The sequence below is a fragment of the Dendropsophus ebraccatus genome, chromosome 4, assembly GCF_027789765.1.
Source record: "Dendropsophus ebraccatus isolate aDenEbr1 chromosome 4, aDenEbr1.pat, whole genome shotgun sequence".
Taxonomy (NCBI): domain Eukaryota; kingdom Metazoa; phylum Chordata; class Amphibia; order Anura; family Hylidae; genus Dendropsophus; species Dendropsophus ebraccatus.
The window spans coordinates 9,701,934-9,724,825 of record NC_091457.1 but is presented as its reverse complement, the minus strand read 5'-3'; the positions used below and the strand labels follow the sequence as shown (position 1 = coordinate 9,724,825).

At 44.8% G+C, this 22,892-nt stretch overlaps 1 protein-coding gene and 1 non-coding gene across 2 annotated transcripts in view; both read right to left on the bottom strand.

The window, feature by feature from the left end:
- The window catches only part of LOC138789194 (uncharacterized), a 29,478-nt gene extending 17,305 nt beyond the window's left edge, over positions 1-12,173 (bottom strand). Inside the window, exons 1-5 of the mRNA XM_069967801.1 lie at positions 12,104-12,173; positions 11,616-11,963; positions 10,738-11,079; positions 10,171-10,275; positions 9,160-9,633 (exon numbers count right to left, since the gene is read on the bottom strand). Coding sequence (XP_069823902.1) covers positions 9,160-9,633; positions 10,171-10,275; positions 10,738-11,079; positions 11,616-11,963; positions 12,104-12,173 — 1,339 coding nt within the window. The remainder of the gene's footprint in view (positions 1-9,159; positions 9,634-10,170; positions 10,276-10,737; positions 11,080-11,615; positions 11,964-12,103) is intronic.
- Positions 12,174-20,657: 8,484 nt separating this feature from the next.
- LOC138790155 (U2 spliceosomal RNA) lies at positions 20,658-20,846 on the bottom strand. Its single transcript, XR_011362860.1, has one exon. It is a non-coding gene; the product is annotated as a U2 spliceosomal RNA (small nuclear RNA).
- Between the last annotated feature and the right edge of the window lie 2,046 nt (positions 20,847-22,892).

Genomic DNA, 22,892 nt, shown 5'->3' with positions numbered 1-22,892 from the left:
AGTTTAGCCTTTTTAGGTTGAGTCGCCGCTATGTGAATGTTAGCTTGATAAAGGCCCCCTTTTGATGCGGAGAGCCGAAACGCGTTGCAAAGCCAAATAAATTATATATTCATTATCCGCGGATCACGGATGGTTCATCTCGGCTACCCATTGATGACCTCTACCCACTAGGAATATTGTATACCTGCGCACGACGACATGCTGGGATTGCCCGTGGTCCAGTTATCCACCTGGGATCACAATTGCATGCCTTAGCAGACAATATGGAGACTTGTCCATATTGTATATCCTGATATAATATGACTGGAGCAGGAACGTTTTCCATCATTTACACCCACAAGCCAAATATCCCTGACTTTTTGTGCGTAGTGTAGTGGTGCATTTCTCCAGATAAATGACTGAATGATAAATCCCTATGTGGTTATATGTCTGACTTCTCCCTACATATACCTGCCTATGCTTGTCGTGTCATACCATACCAATTGCCTACTAAAAACACCATTTAGTTTTCTTCCATATAAAAAAGGTTATATCTTATAAGAAGGAAAAACCTCCTCAATTGTACACTTTTTTTTACAATAAATATCAAAGTTGGCCCGCAACTCTGTGTATTTGAGTTGGACACCTCTGCCATCGAAAACCTCTCCTGCTCTGGACACTTCCTGACATGGACAGAGGTGGCAGCAGAGAGCACTGTGTCAGACTGGAGAGAATACACCACTTCCTGCAGGACATACAGCAGCTGATAAGTACTGGAAGACTGGAGATTTTTTTATTTAATGGCATTTACAAATCTGTAAAACTTTTTGACAGCAATTTTTTTCTCTCGATTACCCCTTTTAATAAATGTCACAGAGAGACAATTACAAAATCAGAACAATACAAAAAAGAAAAAGTGATAACAATACTCATCAGGTATCTCTATAATTTAGGAGGTGTAAAAATTTGATATAAATTTCATGTGCTGTTACATAAAAAATACAACTATATATAAATGTAAACAATATTAAATACATGAAGCTGGCAATAGCAGAATATAAATGGAGGAGTGTAGTGGATGACCCCCAATAATACCGGAGGAAGAGCAGCGATTCTGTGACTGTGACGGTAAGTGTAGGTGAATACAGGATCGGCTATATCACAAGTATCAGGCAACAACAGGTCATCTCCTCCAGGATTAGTGAGTAGCCCAAGATTAGCAGCTTTATGTATTATTCTGGCTCAGCGCAGCATTTGGCACATTTAGGTTAAAAAAAGTCCTCCAGCTTCCTGTCCCCCATATAATCCCCCTCTCCCCCTTTATAATCCCCCTCTCCCCCATATAATGCACTTTATCACCACTATCCCTACAGTGCCATCTGTTTCATCCCAGCTCAGCTGCATTCATCTATTTCATTGCTGTAACACTGTACTCTATACAACATGATCAGCACCGGGCATTTGTACAGTAATCAGAAAACATTTGGAAGAAGTCATCGAGGACAAAACATTATTATAAGACATCTTGCAGTCTCAATTTTAGGATTACACAAGAGGCGAGTTGGAAAAACCACGTGGAATACTGTAACTCGCTGTGCTGTGGGTTCAGGTCCAGATTTCATGCAGCCATAAGGCTAATAAATATAGTTCCTGGTCGATCTGACAGTAACAGCTGATGAATCCAGACACAGGGAGTACTCCAAAATGAAAGACCAGAATGAACGCCATGTGAACATGGCCTTAAGATTTGAGCTCCCCAAAGGCAAAAATTGATCATTGGGCTCTCTGTTTGTGGTGACCCGATACAGGCCCCTAAACCTTTATTGCACCTCAGTAAGGTAACTCCCTCGGGTTCACACAAGAGGGATGAGGTATCCACTGCAGTTAGTGTTTTTTCCCACTAGGTGTCACTAGAGTGTCTTGTTTAGTGTGCACAGCTAAAGGAGGCTAAGGGTTAACTATTGTATGTCACATGTTGTTCTTACAGGTGCAGGTTAGTGATGAGCGAATACTGTTCGATCGAATAGTGAGATATTTGAATATTCAATATTTGTACGAATATCCTGCGAATATTCAATAAATATTCAATATGCGTTCAAATCCCCCTGCTTCCGGTTTCACCCTGTAAATGGTCAAATAGATGTTTTTCACTAATCGAATACTTGTTCCCATAGACTTTAATGGGATCGAATATTCGATCGAATATTCGAATATTTGCGGGATATTCGTACGAATATTGAATATTCGAATATCTCACTATTCGCTCATCACTAGTGCAGGTGTTTCCCCTTCTTTCTTCACCCTACCTTCTGCTCTCTCTCTCTCTACATACACAGCCCCACCAATCACAGGCAGGATTAGACGGCCCCCCGAGGAAGGACTTATGCTGGGTTTACACGGAACGATTATCGTGCGAATTTGCACGATAATGATAGAATTCGAACAATAATCGTACGTGTAAATGCAGCAAACGATCGAACGATGAGCGAGAAATCGTTCATTTTGATCTTTTAACTTGTTCTTAAATCGTTTGCAAAAAATTCACAGATCGTTCTGTGTAAACAGTTGTCGCGCGAAAGTCCGGCCAACCGCAGCCCGGCCCCCGCTCATCCGCAGCCCCCTGCGCCGGCTCGATCGCCACCCCCGCCGCCCCGAACGCCGCGGCCGCTCCAATTGTCACCCCCGATCGGAGCGGGGGTGGCGATCAGAGCGGCGGGGGTGGCGATCGGAGCAGCTCATGGGGCTGCGGTTGACCGTGGGGCCGGGCTGCGGATGAGCGGGGGGCCGGGCTGCGGATGAGCGGGGGGGCCGGGCTATCTTAAAACGCGCGATATCTTAAAACGATCACAAAACGATTTTTCCGTACAATATATCGTACCGTCTAAATGCTGATCGTTATGAAAAAAAAATCGTTACTCCAACATTGTTAATCGTGCTATCGGGCCAATTATCGTCCCGTGTAAACCCAGCATTAGGGTCTATTTACACAGACAGATTATCTGTCAGAGATTTGAAGCCAAAGCCAGAAACAGACTATAAACAGAGATCAGGTCATAAAGGAAAGCCTGAGATTTCTCCTCTTTTCAAATCCATTCCTATTTTTGGCTTCAAATCTTTGGCAGATAATCTTTCTGTGTAAATGGTCCCTTAGTTCCTGGTGGGAGAAGTTAGTTGCCTGGAGTGAGAGGGACCCAACTAAGCAAGCCACAGTTCTTCCTTATGAGTAATACAACCAAGATGCAGTACTAAGGAAGTACCCAGGGGAGAGTAGCCACACAGGGATCACCTTGTCCACATCAAAAACCTCTCTAAATGTGCAGGGCGGTTACCTCAGCAATCAGCAATGGTTGAACTTGATGGACATGTGTCTTTTTTCAACCGTATTAACTATGTAACTATGTAACTATGTAAAAACTGATCCCAGTGGAACAAAGGTACGGAAAGTCTATGTATTCCATTGCGCAGTGTAGGACGACTAGGAAGTCTGGTGAGTCTGCTTAGCCCAGATAACAAGGCCTGGAGCTCGTATTACCCACCTAGGATGGGTAGTCCGCAACTAGGGGGCAGAAGGCGGCCAGACTAGTGTTTATACATGAGTGTTCTCTCTCTCTCTCTGTATATATATATATATATATATATATGTGTCTTCTACACACCTACAACTGGTCCAGGCAGAGTACACTTCTACATTGGACAAGGCCCCTCAGGCACCTCCTCTCCTCTCCTCTCTACTTCAAAGCTCTCTTCTTAAGCACCTTGTTTCTACCTCAACTACAAGCACCTTAGTAACTCGCAAGATTGTACTTTTATATTGCACTGAACTGTATTCCTACCAAAGTACTTTTTTCTATTGCACTAAGTTCTTCCAAGTAAACCGTTCTGTTTTTATTCAAAGCATTGGACTCTGGCTTATCCTTACGCACCCACACACACCTGCACACATGGGTTAACCTTTCTTACCGTCCTGCTGCGGTGCCAAACTGTCCGGGGTGGGTCCAACACTACTCCAGGCTACCGTGATAAGTGACCCTAGACCCACTCAGCTACCACACCACCGTACCAGCTGACACGGCAGGTAGACCAAACCTCTCCCGATTGCGGCACCGCACCACATGTTGAAAAAAATACTAGAGAGAATTTTGACCTCTCTATTAAATCTGCAGTAATTCCCCAATGAATCTGACAGAACATTGGACATACTGGAGATTTATGATTTCTACTGGGTTCCCACGCACACGCACACACACAAACACACATACACACACACATACACACAGTACATTGGTTAGTATGCTTGTACACTATGCCCAGATGCAGTTTGAGTCTAGACCCCTGTCAGCTCCTTTCTCACTTTCTCTCTTACAGTTGGCACCGACTCTCATAGACTTCCAATTCACCGCACTCACTTCCCGGCAGTAAAGTCCTCACAGTATAAGACGTCTCAATAACATATCGGCATAAGACTTTTTGCCCAATAGTAGCAGACATTGGGGGTTACTCCAGTGACATCCAGTCCATAATCATTATTTGCAATTCTTTACACCATAGGCTGTATCCATGTTTTCCAGGACTCCCTTGGGCTGTATTCAAATACGGAACGATTGGATGCCAGCATGCTCGAGTTTCGATCATCTCTAGTCCTGAGCACACAACGCAGTAATAAGGCAGTTTAACCACTTGATGGCAGCATAGCACTGGAGACATATACTGTACATAAACCCAGAATAGGTGAAAGTTGAGGACCTTAAAGTCGAGAGGGGGGTGCTCCCCTACCTGCATCCTCCAGTTAATCTGAATGAAAAAGGTTTCTTGGACAATTCCTGTAATGGCTGATGTGTATATTTAGTTTCTCTATATACCAGGTGCATATAGTAGGCGCCCTTCTTCTCTGGCCAGGTTGCAGAAGACTGGCTCAGGGTTCAGTCTCCATTTTTTCCGGATCTTCATGCTGACCGCAATCTCCTTCGGGGTCTTCAGTATCGGACCCCCTCTCTCTCTGCGATGCAGGGTCTGTAACAGTAATAATGCAGTTTAGCCACTTGTTGGCAGCATAGTACTAGACACAGCTCTTGTAGCAGGTTGTCTCATGTAGATCATGTAGTATGACGGCTGTTATTATAGATTCATGTTTATAGTGGTTGGCACCAGACATTGTAACGTCCAGAGACATTAGCTGCCATTAAAGGGAATCTAGCGGACGATTGGAGGAATCCCACCTGCTGATAGATACTGATAATACCTCCCCTGTCTCTTTCTCGCTGTGTGAGGATGGAAGAGAAAGAGGACGGATACCCAAACCGTGGAAGAGGTTGATGCCGGACGTTAGTGGACTAAAAGATGTTATAAGATATCATTGATCACATGAGCTCTGCTGTACTTATACAGCCCAGATTTATCAATTTGTATGAGAAAAAATTTCCGTGTGGTCCATAACCACCAATAGGGCTTTCATTTTGTTTTAGACCCCTCTAGCTCCTTCCAGTCCCTGCATCCTAATCTTTCCTGCCTCTAGGATGAGAGGTCCAAGCAGGACCTGCACACTCAGCCAATCACTAGTGGAGGCGGGACACTGCTACATGCAGTGATTGGCTGAGCGGGCAGGTCCTGCTCTGGCCTCGTAGGACCAGATGACCATAGGACCAGGACCAGATGGAAGCAGCAGGGGTTTGGGGGTGGGCAAGTATCACTCTTTTTCCCTTTTTTTTAACACTATATCAAGTTTTACTAGACAATGGCATAACCCTTTACTATTTCCCAGTATGATCATCAGCATTAACTCCAACCAAAGTCTTACTCGGGGTTCTCCAATAAGGAATCCCATTTCGCTGCATCCCTGCTGCCCTTAGTGTTAAGGTCCCCATATAATTTATACTTTTGCTGGCCGTACTCACCCCTCTCGGTGGGTGTCGCATTTGGCATAGGGTGCATGGGGGGGGGGGGGTCTCCCAAACATCCACTGTCCGAGCAGTCTAGCTGGGGCTCTCAACCCTCCCCTCACCATAGAGAACATGGGAACGCTCGACCATGCCAAATGTTCCTGTGTATGGGGATCTGGTGTGATCCATTCCCGAGACCCGTGTAACATGAAATCTGGTCTGGATAAGAGGGGTTTCTTTTTAAAAAGAAAAAAAAAAGCTCAATGTTCCAGCTTTATGGCTATGACGATCAATTACCTTTCTTTTGTAATGTCCATGCGACGCCTTCATCTTCATCTGATGTTCCCTGGTGATCAACTGTACACCGGAATATCTTCCCATAGTCTTCCTCTATAACAGTGACCCTCACAGAGCTGGTGATAGAGAACAATCCGTCTCCATCTTCTTCAGCCTCACTGGTTATTGATGGTAACGGTTCCTCCTCTTTGTACCAGATGACATTTATGTATCGTGGATGAAAGGAGTGAATTCTGCAGCTTAGCTCCACATGGTCCCCGACATTGTAGGATTCCTGGTCGGCCTCTATTGGATCCAAAGTAGGTGGAGCTACAGATAGAGAGAATACAGAAACCTTGTCAGATGTGGGAACCTGGACCAATGAGTGTAAAATGGAGTTCATGGTAAAGTTGGTAACCAGTTATTCACTTACAGGCAATAAGTCACCGTGGTTAGAAAACAAGTGGCGGCTCCTTCTCCCCTGTGATCATGATGCGCCAAGTGCGTAAGACGGCAACTAGTAAGGGCCTATGGGTCTGCCATCTTAGTACTGCTATTACGCCCTGTCTTTGGAGTACTCACATCATACACTGCAATACAGTATTATTGCAGTGTACTGTACATTAGATCAAGCAATATTTTAAAGGAGAAGTCCGGCGAAAATTTTTATTAAAGTATTGCATTGCCCCCCAAAAGTTATACAAATCCCCAATATACACTTATTACTGGAAATGCTTATAAAGTGCTTTTTTCCCTGCACTTACTACTTCATCAAGGCTTCACTTCCTGGATAACATGGTGATGTCACTTCCTTGATAACATGGTGATGTCACTTCCTTGATAACATGGTGATGTCACTTCCTGGATAACATGGTGATGTGACTTCCTGGATAAAATGGTGATGTGACTTCCTGGATAAAATGGTGATGTCACGACCCGACTGTGCAGGCTGTGGCTGCTGGAGAGGATGATGGCAGGGGGACACTGAGGGACACAGGGCACTGGAGGGACGCTGAGCATCCCTCTGCCATCATCCTCTCCAGCAGCCACAGCCCGTACAGCTTTGAGAGTCGGGTCGTGACATGTTATCCTGGAAGTGACATCATCATTTTATCCAGGAAGTGACATCACCATGTTATCCAGGAAGTGACATCACCATTTTTATCCAGGAAGTGACATCACCATGTTATCCAGGAAGTGACATCACCATGTTATCCAGGAAGTGACATCACCATGTTTATCCAGGAAGTGACATCACCATTTTATCCAGGAAGTGACATCACCATGTTATCCAGGAAGTGACATCACCATGTTTATCCAGGAAGTGACATCACCATTTTATCCAGGAAGTGACATCACCATTTTTATCCAGGAAGTGACATCACCATGTTATCCAGGAAGTGACATCACCATGTTATCCAGGAAGTGACATCACCATTTTTATCCAGGAAGTGACATCACCATGTTATCCAGGAAGTGACATCACCATGTTATCCAGGAAGTGACATCACCATGTTTATCCAGGAAGTGACATCACCATTTTATCCAGGAAGTGACATCACCATGTTATCCAGGAAGTGACATGACCATGTTATCCAGGAAGTGACATCACTATGTTATCCAGGAAGTTACACCACCATGTTATCGAAGAAATGACATCACCATGTTATCCATGAAGTGAAGCCTTGACGCAGCAGTAAGTGCAGGGAAAAAAGCACTTTATAAGCATTTCCCATAATAAGTGTATATTGGGGATTTGTATAACTTTTGGGGGGCAATGCAATACAAAAAATTGGACTTCTCCTTTAACCCCATAAAGGCCACGGGCATACATTTACGCCCCCGCTGCCTGGGCTTTAAGGCAGGAGGACTTAAATGTACGCCCTGCCGCGGTCGCGGGCTATGGAGCGGGATCACAAGCTGAGCCCGCCCCCATAGCGGGTGAGGACTGGCTGCTATTTGCAGCCAGGACCTCACCCTTAATGGCGGGCCGCCGGTTTCGCTCGGCCGCCCGCCATTAACCCCTTAAATGCCACAATCGCGCTGCAACCGCAGCGTATAAGTGACCGGAGCATCTCCGGTTACTTAGCGATCGGGACCCCCGCAGGGTGTCTGCGGGGGTCCCGATCGCATTCCCTGACTGCCAGAGGTCTTCTCCTTACCTCCGTGCAGTCCTCGGATCGGTCCTCTGATTCAGCCTGCCATGGCATAGCAGGGATCAGTGTTACTGATCTAATGTATGTAAGTGATAGTTCCCTGAGGGAATTATAAAAGTGTAAATAAATAAATAAATAAATGTTTTACAAAGTGCCCCAAAGCCCCTCCCCCAATAAAAGTGTAAATCACCCCCCCCCTTCCCTTTTCATACATTAAACACATAGAAAGTAATAAAGTTAATTAACATATAATACACCGTAGCATTCGTAATCGCCCGATCTATTAAAATAAAACATTATTTTTCCCGCACGGTGAACGGCGTTAACAAAAAGCGGTAAAAAGAACACAGAGATTGCTTTTCTTAAATGACATCTTATGTATAAAAAAATTACTAAAAAGCGATCAATACGTTTGATCTAGAAAAAAAAAAATTATTAATAAAAACTTAAGATAATGACGCAAAAAATGACACCCCATACGACCCCGTAGGTGAAAAAAATAAAAGCCCTATAGGAGTTACAATAGGGCCATTTTAAATATGCCTTTTTGCAAAAAAAAATATTTTACTGCTAATAAAAATGGTAAAATGATAGAAAACCTAGTAAACCTGCATATGGCCGTGTTCAGGAAAAAACGAAAACGCAAAAGTGACAATTGGCCGGGTCCTTAAGGGGTTAAGAATCCCACAAGTATAAACGAAAAAGAAATAAGAACACCCCATTTTCCCAGAGTCCAGAGAAATCCATTCCACTAATCCCATGGACTCACCCCAAGCCAAGACCATACGAGGAGCCCGACAACTTATCTAACAGATGGAAGAGATAACTGGTGACATGTTATAGAGATCAGTAGTAAGACGATCCATTCCTACCTGTCACCCGCAGGGTCACATCTTTACATTTTGGAGCTTCCAGAGCTTCATGGTGAACTTCCAGGATAAGTTTGGCTCCATTGTGTACATATACATCAGGCGTTATATATATAAAGCAGATACAGCTGGAGACATTATTCTTTGATGAAGTTATACGAGGTTCCAGCACCAGACGGGGTCTCAATAATGGAAGATCCTCATCCACGCTTTGCGTCTTTGTGTTGGACCATGAAGATACTAGATTCTCATCCACGCTTTGCGTCTTTGTGTTGGACCATGAAGATACTAGATCCTCATCCACGCTTGCCGTCTTTGTGTTGGACCATGAAGATACTAAGTTGTTATCATTGACTTCATTTAAATATAAGGAAAAATATATTTTTTTGGGACTAAAATTTACTACAGGACAGGCTAGGGTTGACTTTTTATTATGGATTAGTTCAGGTCCAACGATGTCCCAAACCTCAGGTGGAGCTGCCAAAATAATGATATATGGCGTCTATTAGAACATTGTATGATCACCGTTTGCTTAGCAATAATAAATACAAACAATTTAGATACTAGACATTAATCCTGGAAAAAAAAAAAACAAGAATCATAAGATCGGCACATCTAAAATTTTTACATTGATCTCTTACTGGAAAGGAAATAAGTATAGGCTACAAAGAGAAAAATAGGCAAAGCCAGGGGATGACCTCACCGATATACCGGGAATGGTAACCTCCAGCCATGTCATCAACACAGATAGACCCACTACAGACATGAAAATAGTTAAAAGCAGCCCCCCCCCCCAACTGCTAAAAAAAAAAATCCCACAAAAATAATGGGGCTCTTGGTTACCATTTGCAAACAGTGTAAACCCCCCCACCAATGATATGGTGGCCCCATGCCGGGGTGGACCTATACTGTACTCTGGCCTCTCCGCGGCATGTAATATGCCTATGCTATGGGCATGCAAGATCCATCTTATACCGGCAGATATACTATATACTGTATATATACAGCTCTTACCTCTTTTAAAATAAATTCTATAAATAATGATCATGGAAACTAACAGCAGCAGGAGAAGGATCCCGGATACAATCCCAATGATTTGACCGATACTATGATCGCGATCTAAAAGAATATAAATAAGTGAATCTGTTGTATGTCCCTCTATAGCCATATAGTAATATACATCAACCATTGGTCACAATGCAAAAAAGTCCAGAAGAAGCTGCGCTCATGTGTCAGGTGAGAGCGGCGCTGCCACGGGCGAAGGCTAGCTTGTTACAGGGCGGTAATATGACCTGGTAGGTTCCCCTTCATTTTGAATTTAGGCTTGGACTGCAACCAGTGGTGATGCTCCAATAGAAAACAAAATGAGAAGACATGGTAGACGCTATACAGTATATATAAATATATATCTATATCTATATATATATATCTATCTATATATATATATATATATATATATATATATATATATATAAATATATATACTATATATATATATATATATATATATATATATATATATATATACATATATAATTAACATCTGTATATATCTGATCTGACTCTGCAGAATGTATATACCTGCTATAGGCTGCACTGATATAGTAACATTACAGGTAAGAGCGTCGTCTCTCAGTGACCTGTGGGTGATCACACAGGAATATACTTCTCCATCCTCCTCTCTGCTCATAGGTCTCACAGACATCACACTTCTGACATCAAATGTTCCATCATGGTTCTGTACTGGTATACTGGTGCAGGTCTGGTTACCCAGTTTAGCTTTTTTGGAGGAAACTTTACTGTACTTCATCCAATATATTTTCACAGTTTCTGGATAGAAGCCACTGACATAGCATGTAACTGATCTCTCAGTGTCTCGATGCATCTCTAGTCTGGAGTCACTGACTGTACAGGTCGGTACGGCTGAGGAGGAACAGAGACATAGAAATAGGAACAGACATTGAAATACATAAGTTCTAGGCCGAGCTATGACTCCTTCCCTTCCCCCCCAACCTCTTATCTCGTTCTCTCCTCTGTTTTTCCTCCAGCTTCTTCCCTCCCTTTTTTCTCTACATTCTTTGGCATTTATTCCTTCTCTTGTCTATATGTTGTATTTAGCTTTTTTTTGGTGGAATGTGTTTATTCACGTTCCTTAGAAAAGTGTGGAAAAAGTTGGACACCCACTTTGAGATTTTTTCACCAAAAACAGACATCACTTTTTAAAAAATTTTTTAATAAATAATCTCATCAAGCCATTTATGTACAATAAATGACTGTGAGCATTCTGTCTCTGTCGGTAGAAACAATGATTGTGCTAGAACTTAGCCTGGTTCATGGCAGTCTATACCTCTACCCCTGATGATGATGTTCAGGAGAAAGACGTAAGGGTAAAAACATATGTATAGTAATTGACAGGAAATGTACCAGTTGGGGCAAGTGTTAAGCAATGCAAGACTTACCTGACACCTCCATAGTGACTTTACTTGTTTCTTTCTCAGGAGTGACAGTCACAGTGCAGGTGTATTCTCCTTCATCACTGGGCTGTATGCTGGGTATATACAGACTGCCATCTCCTCTCTCAAGTTCATGCTGTGGTATATGTGACCCAGATCTACTCTGCATATGACGTCCACCATGGAACCAGTATACTCGTTCTTCTTCTCCTTCTGATGTTCTCAGAGTCCAACGTACAGAAACCATAGAGAGATCCAAGGGCGTCTGATATCCAAAGAAGAGACAAGGGAGGGTGGTATTGTGACCCAGTAATGTCACTATAGGGGAATCCACCCTGCCGATCTCTAATAAACCTGGAGGATAAACAAGAATCACATCATTTAGTAACATCCTACAATTCTACAAAAGTCCCATCAGAATATGTGAGAACAGGCAGGTTTATTGGCTGGGGGAGAATTCCCAGTACTGAGTGGTGTCCAGTGGCTGCAGATACCGGTAGAGGAACCAACAAGAAGGTGACCTGACCGGGCAGGGGGGCTATTGTCATCACATATCTCCTTCATGTTGCAGTGTTACACCTCTGAGGATTACACCGGACACCCCTCAGAATGACAGAAGAGCACATTTCCTCGTAAACCTTATACACTTCCCCTTTGCCCCAAAATAAATTAAAGGGAACAAATCAGCCCAATCTAACACGCAGGACAGTATCCTGAAGCAAGAGGAACTGATCCAGATAGAGCAAAGTTGCTAGAAGCCTACATACTCTATCTTGCCGCGCAGTTGTAACCAGAAGATTCTGACCACTCTGCTCAACTCAGGTAACAAGGTCTGGGGCTTGTGTCACCCTAGAAGGACGGGTCACCCAACACTGCAGGGCAATAGGTGGTGCAAAGACAGAAGTCAAAACACGGGCACAAATATTCTCTCTATTCTGAAGTATTCTACTTCACCTATTTCTAAAGTTCCGGCAGAGCACATTACTACTTGGGTTGGGACTCTCGTGACATCCTCCTCTCCACTTCTCTGAACTTACTCTATTTCTCAGCACACAACTAAGCCAGTACGACTATACTACCTCTCAAGCTCTCAGCACACATCTTGCACCTTTCCTGGGTCATCTCCCCTTTCTGTGGGTGGCGGTACCAATAGTCTGGGTGGGCCACAACTCCACTCCAGATCACCGTGATAAGTACCCAAGGGACCCCCTCACATCCCGGCAGGTCACGACCACAGAGGAAAGGGTATAGCCAGCCTCACTAAACTAAAAACAGGTGTGCCCCCATACCTGTGCTCAACCGGCACTGGCATCACGACAACCTACCATCTGGCCAACCACTACTGCAATGGCATCACACAGCACCATCTAGCAAGTGACCAGTCGCAGTTGTCGCAACACCGCACGAGCAGCCACCATATACTGTATGTGTGTATATGTCAGTAGTGTCTGTAACACTGGTGTATGTGTGTGTATGTCAGTAGTGTCTGTAACATTGTTATGTGTGTTTGTGTATGTCAGTAGTGTCTGTAACACAGGTGTATTTGTGTGTGTGTATGTCAGTAGTGTCTGTAACACTGTTATGTATGTGTATGTCAGCAGTGTCTGTAACACTGGTGTGTGTGTTTGTGTATGTCAGTAGTGTCTGTAACACTGGTGTATATGTGTGTGTATGTCAGCAGTGTCTGTAACACTGGTGTGTGTGTTTGTGTATGTCAGTAGTGTCTGTAACACTGGTGTATATGTGTGTGTATGTCAGTAGTGTCTGTAACACTGGTGTATATGTGTGTGTGTATGTCAGTAGTGTCTGTAACATTGTTATGTATGTGTATGTCAGTAGTGTCTGTAACACTGGTATGTGTGTTTGTGTATGTCAGTAGTGTCTGTAACACTGGTGTATATGTGTGTGTATGTCAGTAGTGTCTGTAACACTGGTGTATATGTGTGTATGTCAGTAGTGTCTGTAACACTGGTGTATATGTGTGTGTATGTCAGTAGTGTCTGTAACACTGGTGTATATGTAAGTAATGTCTGTAACACTGGTGTATATGTGTGTGTATGTCAGTAGTGTCTGTAACACTGGTGTATTTGTGTGTGTATGTCAGTAGTGTCTGTAACACTGGTGTATATGTGTGTATGTCAGTAGTGTCTGTAACACTGGTGTATATGTGTGTGTATGTCAGCAGTGTCTGTAACACTGGTGTGTGTGTTTGTGTATGTCAGTCAAGGCCCGGACAAACAGTGGGCAGGGGTAGGTGATGGCCTAGGGTGCCAAACGTCAGGGGGCGCAGTCTGGATGAAGTAATTAATTTACTTACCCATCCATCCTGCCCCCCTCGCTGGCCTGCCCCGCACTGAAACTATGAGCGCTCCTTTACAACTCCTTCGTGTCCAGAAGGTGTAAAGGACCTTTGATGACGTCATGCCCATGTGACCAGTGTGGGAGGAGCTATCTTCCTCTGCTAGGCTTTCTACGAGGCAGCTGGTTTCCTGGGCTTTTTGTGCAGTGAATATGATCAGCAGGAGGTAAGCCACATTGAGGGCACTGTTCTGCAGGGTCAGGGGTGTATGGGTGCGATGATCTGCAGGGTCAGGGGTGTGTGGGTGCACTGTTATGCGATGTTCTGCAGGGTCAGGGGTGTGTGGGTGCACTGTATGCGATGTTCTGCAGGGTCAGGGGTGTGTGGGTGCACTGTTATGTGATGTTCTGCAGGGTCAGGGGTGTGTGGGTGCACTGTTATGCGATGTTCTGCAGGGTCAGGGGTGTGTGGGTGCACTGTTATGCGATTTTCTGCAGGGTCAGGGGTGTGTGGGTGCACTGTTATGCAATGGTCTGCAGGGTCAGGGGTGTGTGAGTGCACTGTTATGTGATGTTCTGCAGGGTCAGGGGTGTGTGGGTGCCCTGTATGCAATGTTTTGCAGGGTCAGGGGTGTGTGGGTGCACTGTTATGTGATGTTCTGCAGGGTCAGGGGTGTGTGGGTGCACTGTTATGTGATGTTCTGCAGGGTCAGGGGTGTGTGGTTGCACTGTTATGTGATGTTCTGCAGGGTCAGGGGTGTGTTGGTGCACTGTTATGTGATGTTCGCCAGGGTCAGGGGTGCGTGGGTGCACTGTTATGTAATGTTCTGCAGGTTCAGGGGTGTGTGAGTGCACTGTTATGTAATGTTCTGCAGGGTCAGGTTGTGCTGCCAGCGGCCACAAGAGTGTGGGGAAGAGAAGACGGGTGCCCCAGTTGAGTATAAGTGTTTTTTTTTTTTTTTTAGTTGGTTTGGTTGTTTTGGAGGATTACTGCTATATGGGAAGGGTAAGTGAGCACACAGGGGGGGCTATATACTACTGGGGGCAGTACACAGGAGTGTATATACTACTGGGGGCAGCACACAGGGGTCTATATATAACTGGGGGCAGCACACAGAAGTGTATATACTACTGGGGGCAGCACACAGGGGTCTATAGATAACTGGGGGGAGCACATAGGGGTGCTATATATAACTGGGGGCAGCACATAGGGGGGGCTAAATATAACTGGGGGCAGCACACAGGGGTCTATATATAACTGGGGGCAGCACATAGGGGTCTATATATAACTGGGGGCAGCACATAGGGGTCTATATATAACTGGGGGCAGCACATAGGGGTCTATATATAACTGGGGGCAGCACATAGGGGTCTATATATAACTGGGGCAGCACACAGGGGTCTATATATAACTGGGGGCACCACATAGGGGGTCTATATATAACTGGGGGCAGCACATAGGGGGGCTATATATAACTGGGGGCACCACATAGGGGGTCTATATATAACTGGGGGCAGCACATAGGGGTCTATATATAACTGGGGGCAGCACATAGGGGGTCTATATATAACTGGGGGCAGCACATAAGGGTCTATATATAACTGGGGGCAGCACATAGGGGTCTATAAATAACTGGGGGCAGCACATAGTGGTCTATTTATAACTGGGGCAGCACATAGGGGTCTATATATAACTGGGGGCAGAACATAGGGGTCTATATATAACTGGGGGCAGCACATAGTGGTCTATTTATAACTGGGGCAGCACATAGGGGGTCTATATATAACTAGGGGCAGCACATAGGGGGTCTGTATAGAACTGGGGGCAGCACATAAGGGTCTATATATAACTGGGGGCAGCACATAGGGGTCTATATATAACTGGGGGCAGTACATAGGGGTCTATATATAACTGGGGGCAGCACATAGGGGTCTATATATAACTGGGGGCACCACATAGGGGGTCTATATATAACTGGGGGCAGCACATAGGGGGTCTATATATAACTGGGGGCAGCACATAGGGGGTCTGTATAGAACTGGGGGCAGCACATAGGGGGCTATATATAACTGGGGGCAGCACATAGGGGTCTATATATAACTGGGGGCAGTACATAGGGGTCTATATATAACCGGGGCAGCACATAGGGGGGCAATATATAACTGGTAGAGTGCACAGGGGGTCTATATATAACTGGGGGCAGCACATAGGGGGTCTATATATAACTGGGGGCAGCACATAGGGGGTCTAAATATAACTGGGGGCAGCACATAGGGGGTCTATATATAACTGGGGGCAGCACACAGGAGTCTATATATAACGGGGGCAGCACAAAGGGGGTCTATATATAACTGGGGGCAGCACATAGGGGTCTATATATAACTGGTTCAGCACATAGGGAGTCTATATATAACTGGGGGCAGCACAGAGGGGGTCTATATATAACTGGGGGCAGCACATAGGGGTCTATATATAACTGGGGGCAGCACATAGGGGTCTATATATAACTGGGGGCAGCACATAGGGGGTCTATATATAACTGGGGGCAGCACATAGTGGTCTATATATAACTGGGGGCAGCACATAGGGGGTTTATATATAAGTGGCTCAGCACATAGGGGTCTATATATAACTGGGGGCAGCACATAGGGGTCTATATATAACTGGGGGCAGCACACCGGGTCTATATATAACTGGGGGAGCACATAGGGGGGCTACATATAACCGGGGGAGCACATCGGGGGTCTATATAAAACTGTTTCAGCACACAGAGGTCTATATATAACTGGGGCAGCACACAGAGGTCTATATATAACTGTTTCAGCACATAGGGGTCTATATATAACTTGGGGCAGCACATAGGGGGTCTATATATAACTGGGGGCAGCACATAGGGGGGGCTATATATAACTGGTGGAGTGCACAGGGGGTCTATATATAACTGGGGCAGCACATAGGGGGTCTATATATAACTGGGGGCAGCACATAGGGAGTCTATATATAACTGGGGGCAGCACATAGGGGGGCTATATATAACTGGGGGCAGCACATAGGGGTCTATATATAACTGGGGGCAGCACATAGGGGGTCTATATATAACTGGGGGCAGCACATATGGGGTCTGTATATAACTGGGGGCAGCACATAGGGGTCTATATATAACTGGGGGCAGCACACAGAGGTCTATATATAACTGGGGGCAGCACATAGGAGTCTATATATAACTGGGGGCAGCACATAGGGGGGCTATATATAACTGGGGGCAGCACATAGGAGTCTATATATAACTGGGGGCAGCACATAGGGGGGCTATATATAACTGGGGGCAGCACATAGGGGTCTATATATAACTGGGGGCAGAACATAGGTCTATATATAACTGGGGGCAGCACACAGGGGGTCTATATATAACTGGGGGCAGCACACAGGGGTCTATATATAACTGGGGGCAGCACATAGGGGGTCTATATATAACTGGGGGCAGCACATAGGGGGTCTATATATAACTGGGGGCAGCACATAGGGGGGCTATATATAACTGGAGGCAGCACATAGGGGGTCTATATATAACTGGAGGCAGCACATAGGGGTCTATATATAACTGGGGGCAGCACACAGAGGTCTATATATAACTGGGGGCAGCACACAGGGGGTCTATATATAACTGGGGGCAGCACACAGGGGTCTATATATAACTGGGGGCAGCACACAGAGGTCTAAATATAACTGGGGGCAGCACACAGAGGTCTATATATAACTGGGGGCAGCACATAGGGGTCTAAATATAACTGGGGGCAGCACATAGGGGGTCTATATATAACTGGGGGCAGCACATAGGGGTCTATATATAACTGGGGGCAGCACATAGGGGTCTATATATAACTGGGGGCAGCACATAGGGGTCTATATATAACTGGGGGCAGCACATAGGGGTCTATATATAACTGGGGGCAGCACATAGGGGGGCTATATATAACTGGGGGCAGCACATAGAGGTCTATATATAACTGGGGGCAGCACACAGGGGTCTATATATAACTGGGGGCAGCACACAGGGGTCTATATATAACTGGAGGCAGCACATAGGGGTCTATATATAACTGGGGGCAGCAAACAGAGGTCTATATATAACTGGGGGCAGCACATAGGGGTCTGTATATAACTGGGGGCAGCACACAGAGGTCTAAATATAACTGGGGGCAGCACATAGGGGTCTATATATAACTGGGGGCAGCACACAGAGGTCTATATATAACTGGAGGCAGCACATAGGGGGTCTATATATAACTGGGGGCAGCACATAGGGGTCTATATATAACTGGGGGCAGCACATAGGGGGTCTATATATAACTGGGGGCAGCACATAGGGGGTCTATATATAAATGGGGGCAGCACACAGAGGTCTATATATAACTGGGGGCAGCACACAGAGGTCTATATATAACTGGGGGCAGCACACAGAGGTCTATATATAACTGGGGGCAGCACACAGAGGTCTATATATAACTGGAGGCAGCACATAGGGGTCTATATATAACTGGGGGCAGCACATAGGGGGGCTATATATAACTGGGGGCAGCACATAGGGGTCTATATATAACTGGGGGCAGAACATAGGGGTCTATATATAACTGGGGCAGCACATAGGGGTCTATATATAACTGGGGGCAGCACATAGGGGGGCTATATATAACTGGGGGCAGCACATAGGGGTCTATATATAACTGGGGGCAGAACATAGGGGTTTATATATAACTGGAGGCAGCACATAGGGGTCTATATATAACTGGTTCAGCACATAGGGGGTCTATATATAACTGGGGGCAGCACACAGAGGTCTATATATAACTGGGGGCAGCACACAGAGGTCTATATATAACTGGGGGCAGCACATAGGGGGTCTATATATAACTGGGGCAGCACATAGGCGGTCTATATATAACTGGGGGCAGCACATAGGGGGTCTATATATAACTGGGGCAGCACATAGGGGTCTATATATAACTGGGGGCAGCACATAGGGGGTCTATATATAACTGGGGCAGCACATAGGCGGTCTATATATAACTGGGGGCAGCACATAGGGGGTCTATATATAACTGGGGCAGCACATAGGCGGTCTATATATAACTGGGGGCAGCACATAGGGGGTCTATATATAACTGGGGCAGCACATAGGCGGTCTATATATAACTGGGGCAGCACACAGAGGTCTATATATAACTGGGGGCAGCACATAGGGGTCTATATATAACTGGGGGCAGCACACAGAGGTCTATATATAACTGGGGGCAGCACATAGGGGTCTATATATAACTGGGGGCAGCACATAGGGGTCTATATATATAGCTGGGGGCAGCACACAGAGGTCTATATATAACTGGGGGCAGCACATAGGGGTCTATATATAACTGGGGGCAGCACATAGGGGTCTATATATAACTGGGGGCAGCACATAGGGGTCTATATATAACTGGGGGCAGCACATAGGGGTCTAAATATAACTGGGGGCAGCACACAGAGGTCTATATATAACTGGGGGCAGCACATAGGGGGTCTATATATAACTGGGGGCAGCACACAGGGGTCTATATATAACTGGGGGCAGCACATAGGGGGGCTATATATAACTGGGGGCAGCACATAGGGGGTCTATATATAACTGGGGGCAGCACATAGGGGGTCTATATATAAATGGGGGCAGCACATAGGGGGTCTGTATATAACTGGGGGCAGCACACAGAGGTCTATATATAACTGGGGGCAGCACATAGGGGTCTATATATATAGCTGGGGGCAGCACACAGAGGTCTATATATAACTGGGGGCAGCACATAGGGGTCTATATATAACTGGGGGAGCACATAGGGGTCTATATATAACTGGGGGCAGCACATAGGGGGGCTATATATAACTGGAGGAGCACATAGGGGGGCTATATATAACTGGGGGCAGCACATAGGGGGGCTATATATAACTGTGTGTGTTCTGCCCCGATAATCTATAAATAGAGGAGATTGTTTCACAGGGGTTAAAGGTCACAAAGTTTCTGATAATAACACTGATCGGCAGTTCACGGCCGCAGGTGTACCGCAAAACACGCTAAAAGAAAGTGTAAACAGGCAAGGCAATAACCACAATATTGTGTTATATTGCAACAGTGATTGCGTGCGGTACATTACTGCTAGGTGTGAACACAGCCTCACCCCACCATTTACACATACAGAATGTACAGTATCTGCTCCTACAGAGACACTGCCTTGCCAGATACTATGGTCGCCCATACATATAAATGTCTCCTATTACATGACTTACCGGCTGCTGGATGGAGGAGGATGAGGAGTATAACCCCCATCATCAGGAGGAGGCTCCGCTCTGTAATCTCGGTGTACGCCATCCTTTCCAAGCTTCTCCTCAGCATGTATACAGCTATATACACGCCATGTTCCAGCACAGTTCTGTTCTTTACTTTCACTTTCACATATCTGAGAAACAAGAGGAAGTTCTTGGAACTTTTAAGACCGATACTCACCTTGATATGGTAAATGCCTGTGTAGATTTTATAGACTATAAACCTATATCACCTGTAGATAACTACCGCATCAAAAAACAAGTCATGGTCAAACTGCGTGTATTTTTTTTAAACAAATGTACCACTAGGTAAACCAGCCGAGCATGAAGCAGCGGAAGCCCCCAGTGGGGTGGTCCTCCCTCCCCTCTGTGACGCAGCTCTATCGATTCTTTTTTTTTTTGTGTGCACTGAACCTGGAAGCACTGCAATACCAGGTCACTGCCTGCAGAGGACACAGCAAGCTCTTTTTTACATCTCCCTGTTCTAAAAATCCATTTAATATATGGTCCCCAGAAAGGGAACGTATCAGATATTAAACCGATAAGAACAGACACTACACTTGATCTTACCACCCACAGAAAGGGGAAATGTCCCAAAGAGTGTGTGTACACTATGTTGGTGCGGGATGAAGAATCACAGAGTCTCTTTACCATAAATAAAATCTTGTTTACTCTGAGGGTTCTTGTGTGTAGCATAATATACAGCTTTCTCTTGACAGAATACTTTATACTTGATAACACACTTAATGGTTCAGGATCCAGATCTGTGATAGGAGTATAGCGAGTGGTATAGTTGTGCTGAGTGAGTTGCGTGTTGAGACACAAGGAATCAGAGTAGCAGAGCGGAGGAAGTCGTGAGAGTCCCAACCCAAGTAGTACTGTGATCTGCCGGGATGTTGGAGGATGAGGTAGAAATAGAAGAAGACTTGTGAGATAATATTTGTGCCCGTGCATCGACTATTGTCGAAATGAACCACCTGTTGCCCTACCAGTGTCGGGGGACCCGTCCTAGTGGGTGACACAAGCCCCAGACCTTGTTACCTGGGATGAGCAGGATGAGAGGGTTTCCTGCTGACAACCACGCTGCGAGATAGAGTTCCTAGGCTTCTAGCAACTTTGCTCTATCTGGATCAGTTCCTAGCTTCTTTGGCTTTTGTGTGGATACTGTCCTGCACTGTGACTCTCCTAGTCCACGGCGTGGGTTGAGATGATCTCTGACATGTCCTCTCCTGTAAGGGGTTAACACTGCATAGTGTTGTGCAGAGTCACTTGAAGAGAAACTCTACGGTGCGTCTTGTCTTTCTTCCTCACCATTCAGGAAATTGACTAAGACTGACTCACACTTCCTCTACCCACGTGATTTCCTAACTACAGCTCCCTGTAAAGTGTGCTGGGAGTGGGTGAAGAGTGCATAAAGAAGAAGTAAAGAAAGAGATGATAGGACAGGAGAAGAAGATAGGGATTTGCTGCTGCTCTGGACAGTTCCTGACATGGACAGAGGTGGCAGCAGAGAGCACTGTGTCAGACTGGAGAGAATACACCACTTCCTGCAGGACATACAGCAGCTGATAAGTAGTGACAGACATTTAGTAAAGGGAAAAAAATTAATGGAATACCCCTTTAAGTTTCTTCTTAAGGAGAGCGTTATAATGACTTCTAGAATAGTAGTGGCCTTTTTTTTCCACTGGGATTTTTTGAAAGAAACTTTGGAGTGAGACACTGACTTTAAAGGGATTATTCAGGACTAGATAAAGCAAAGTTACTTTCTTGCACAGTGCCACCCCTATCCTCAGGCTGTGTGTGGTCCTGCAATTCATGTCTATTCACTTCAAAGCAACTGAGCAAATATGTATGTTTGTTTATTTATTTATTTATTTTTATTTATAAAATAGGAAAAGGGGGGTGATTCAGACTTTTATAAGGGGAGGGGATTTTTTTAATGATGAAAAAAACTTTTTTCTTATTTTTTTTACTTTAACCTCTTAAGGACGGAGCCCAAAATGGCCTTAAGGACCGGACCAAATTTCAGGAATATGGAAATTTCGGGATGCTTTTACCTATCCGGCTGATTCTGAGAATGTTTTCTCGTGACGTGTTATACTTTATATTTTTGGTAAATTTGAGTCGATACTTGTAGCCTATCTTTATGAAAAACCCCAAAATAACATGAAAAATAGAGATAAATTGCATTTTTCTAACTTTGAAATTTTCAGCTTGCAAAGAAAATGGTTATGCCACATAAATTAGATATTAAATAGCATTAGCAACATGTCTACTTTATGTTGGCGGCATTTATTAAACTTTCATTAAAATTTTTAAGACAATAGAAAGCTTCAAAGTTTAGCAGCATTTTTTCAAATTTTCTCAAGAATTTCAAAATCAGATTTTGCTAGGGACCAGTTCACATTTGAAGTGGATTTGAGGGGACTGTATATTTTGAAGCCCCACAAAGCACCCCATTTCAGAAACTGCACCCCCCCCCCAAACTCTGCAAAATCATTTCCAGAAAGTTTTTTTTTAACCCTTTTGGGGAGTCACAGAAATAAAAGCTAAGAGAGTAAGAAAATTGAAAATTTCAATTTTCTTTGCAGAAATTATATTGTGATCCAATATCTCACATAATAGAAAACCTA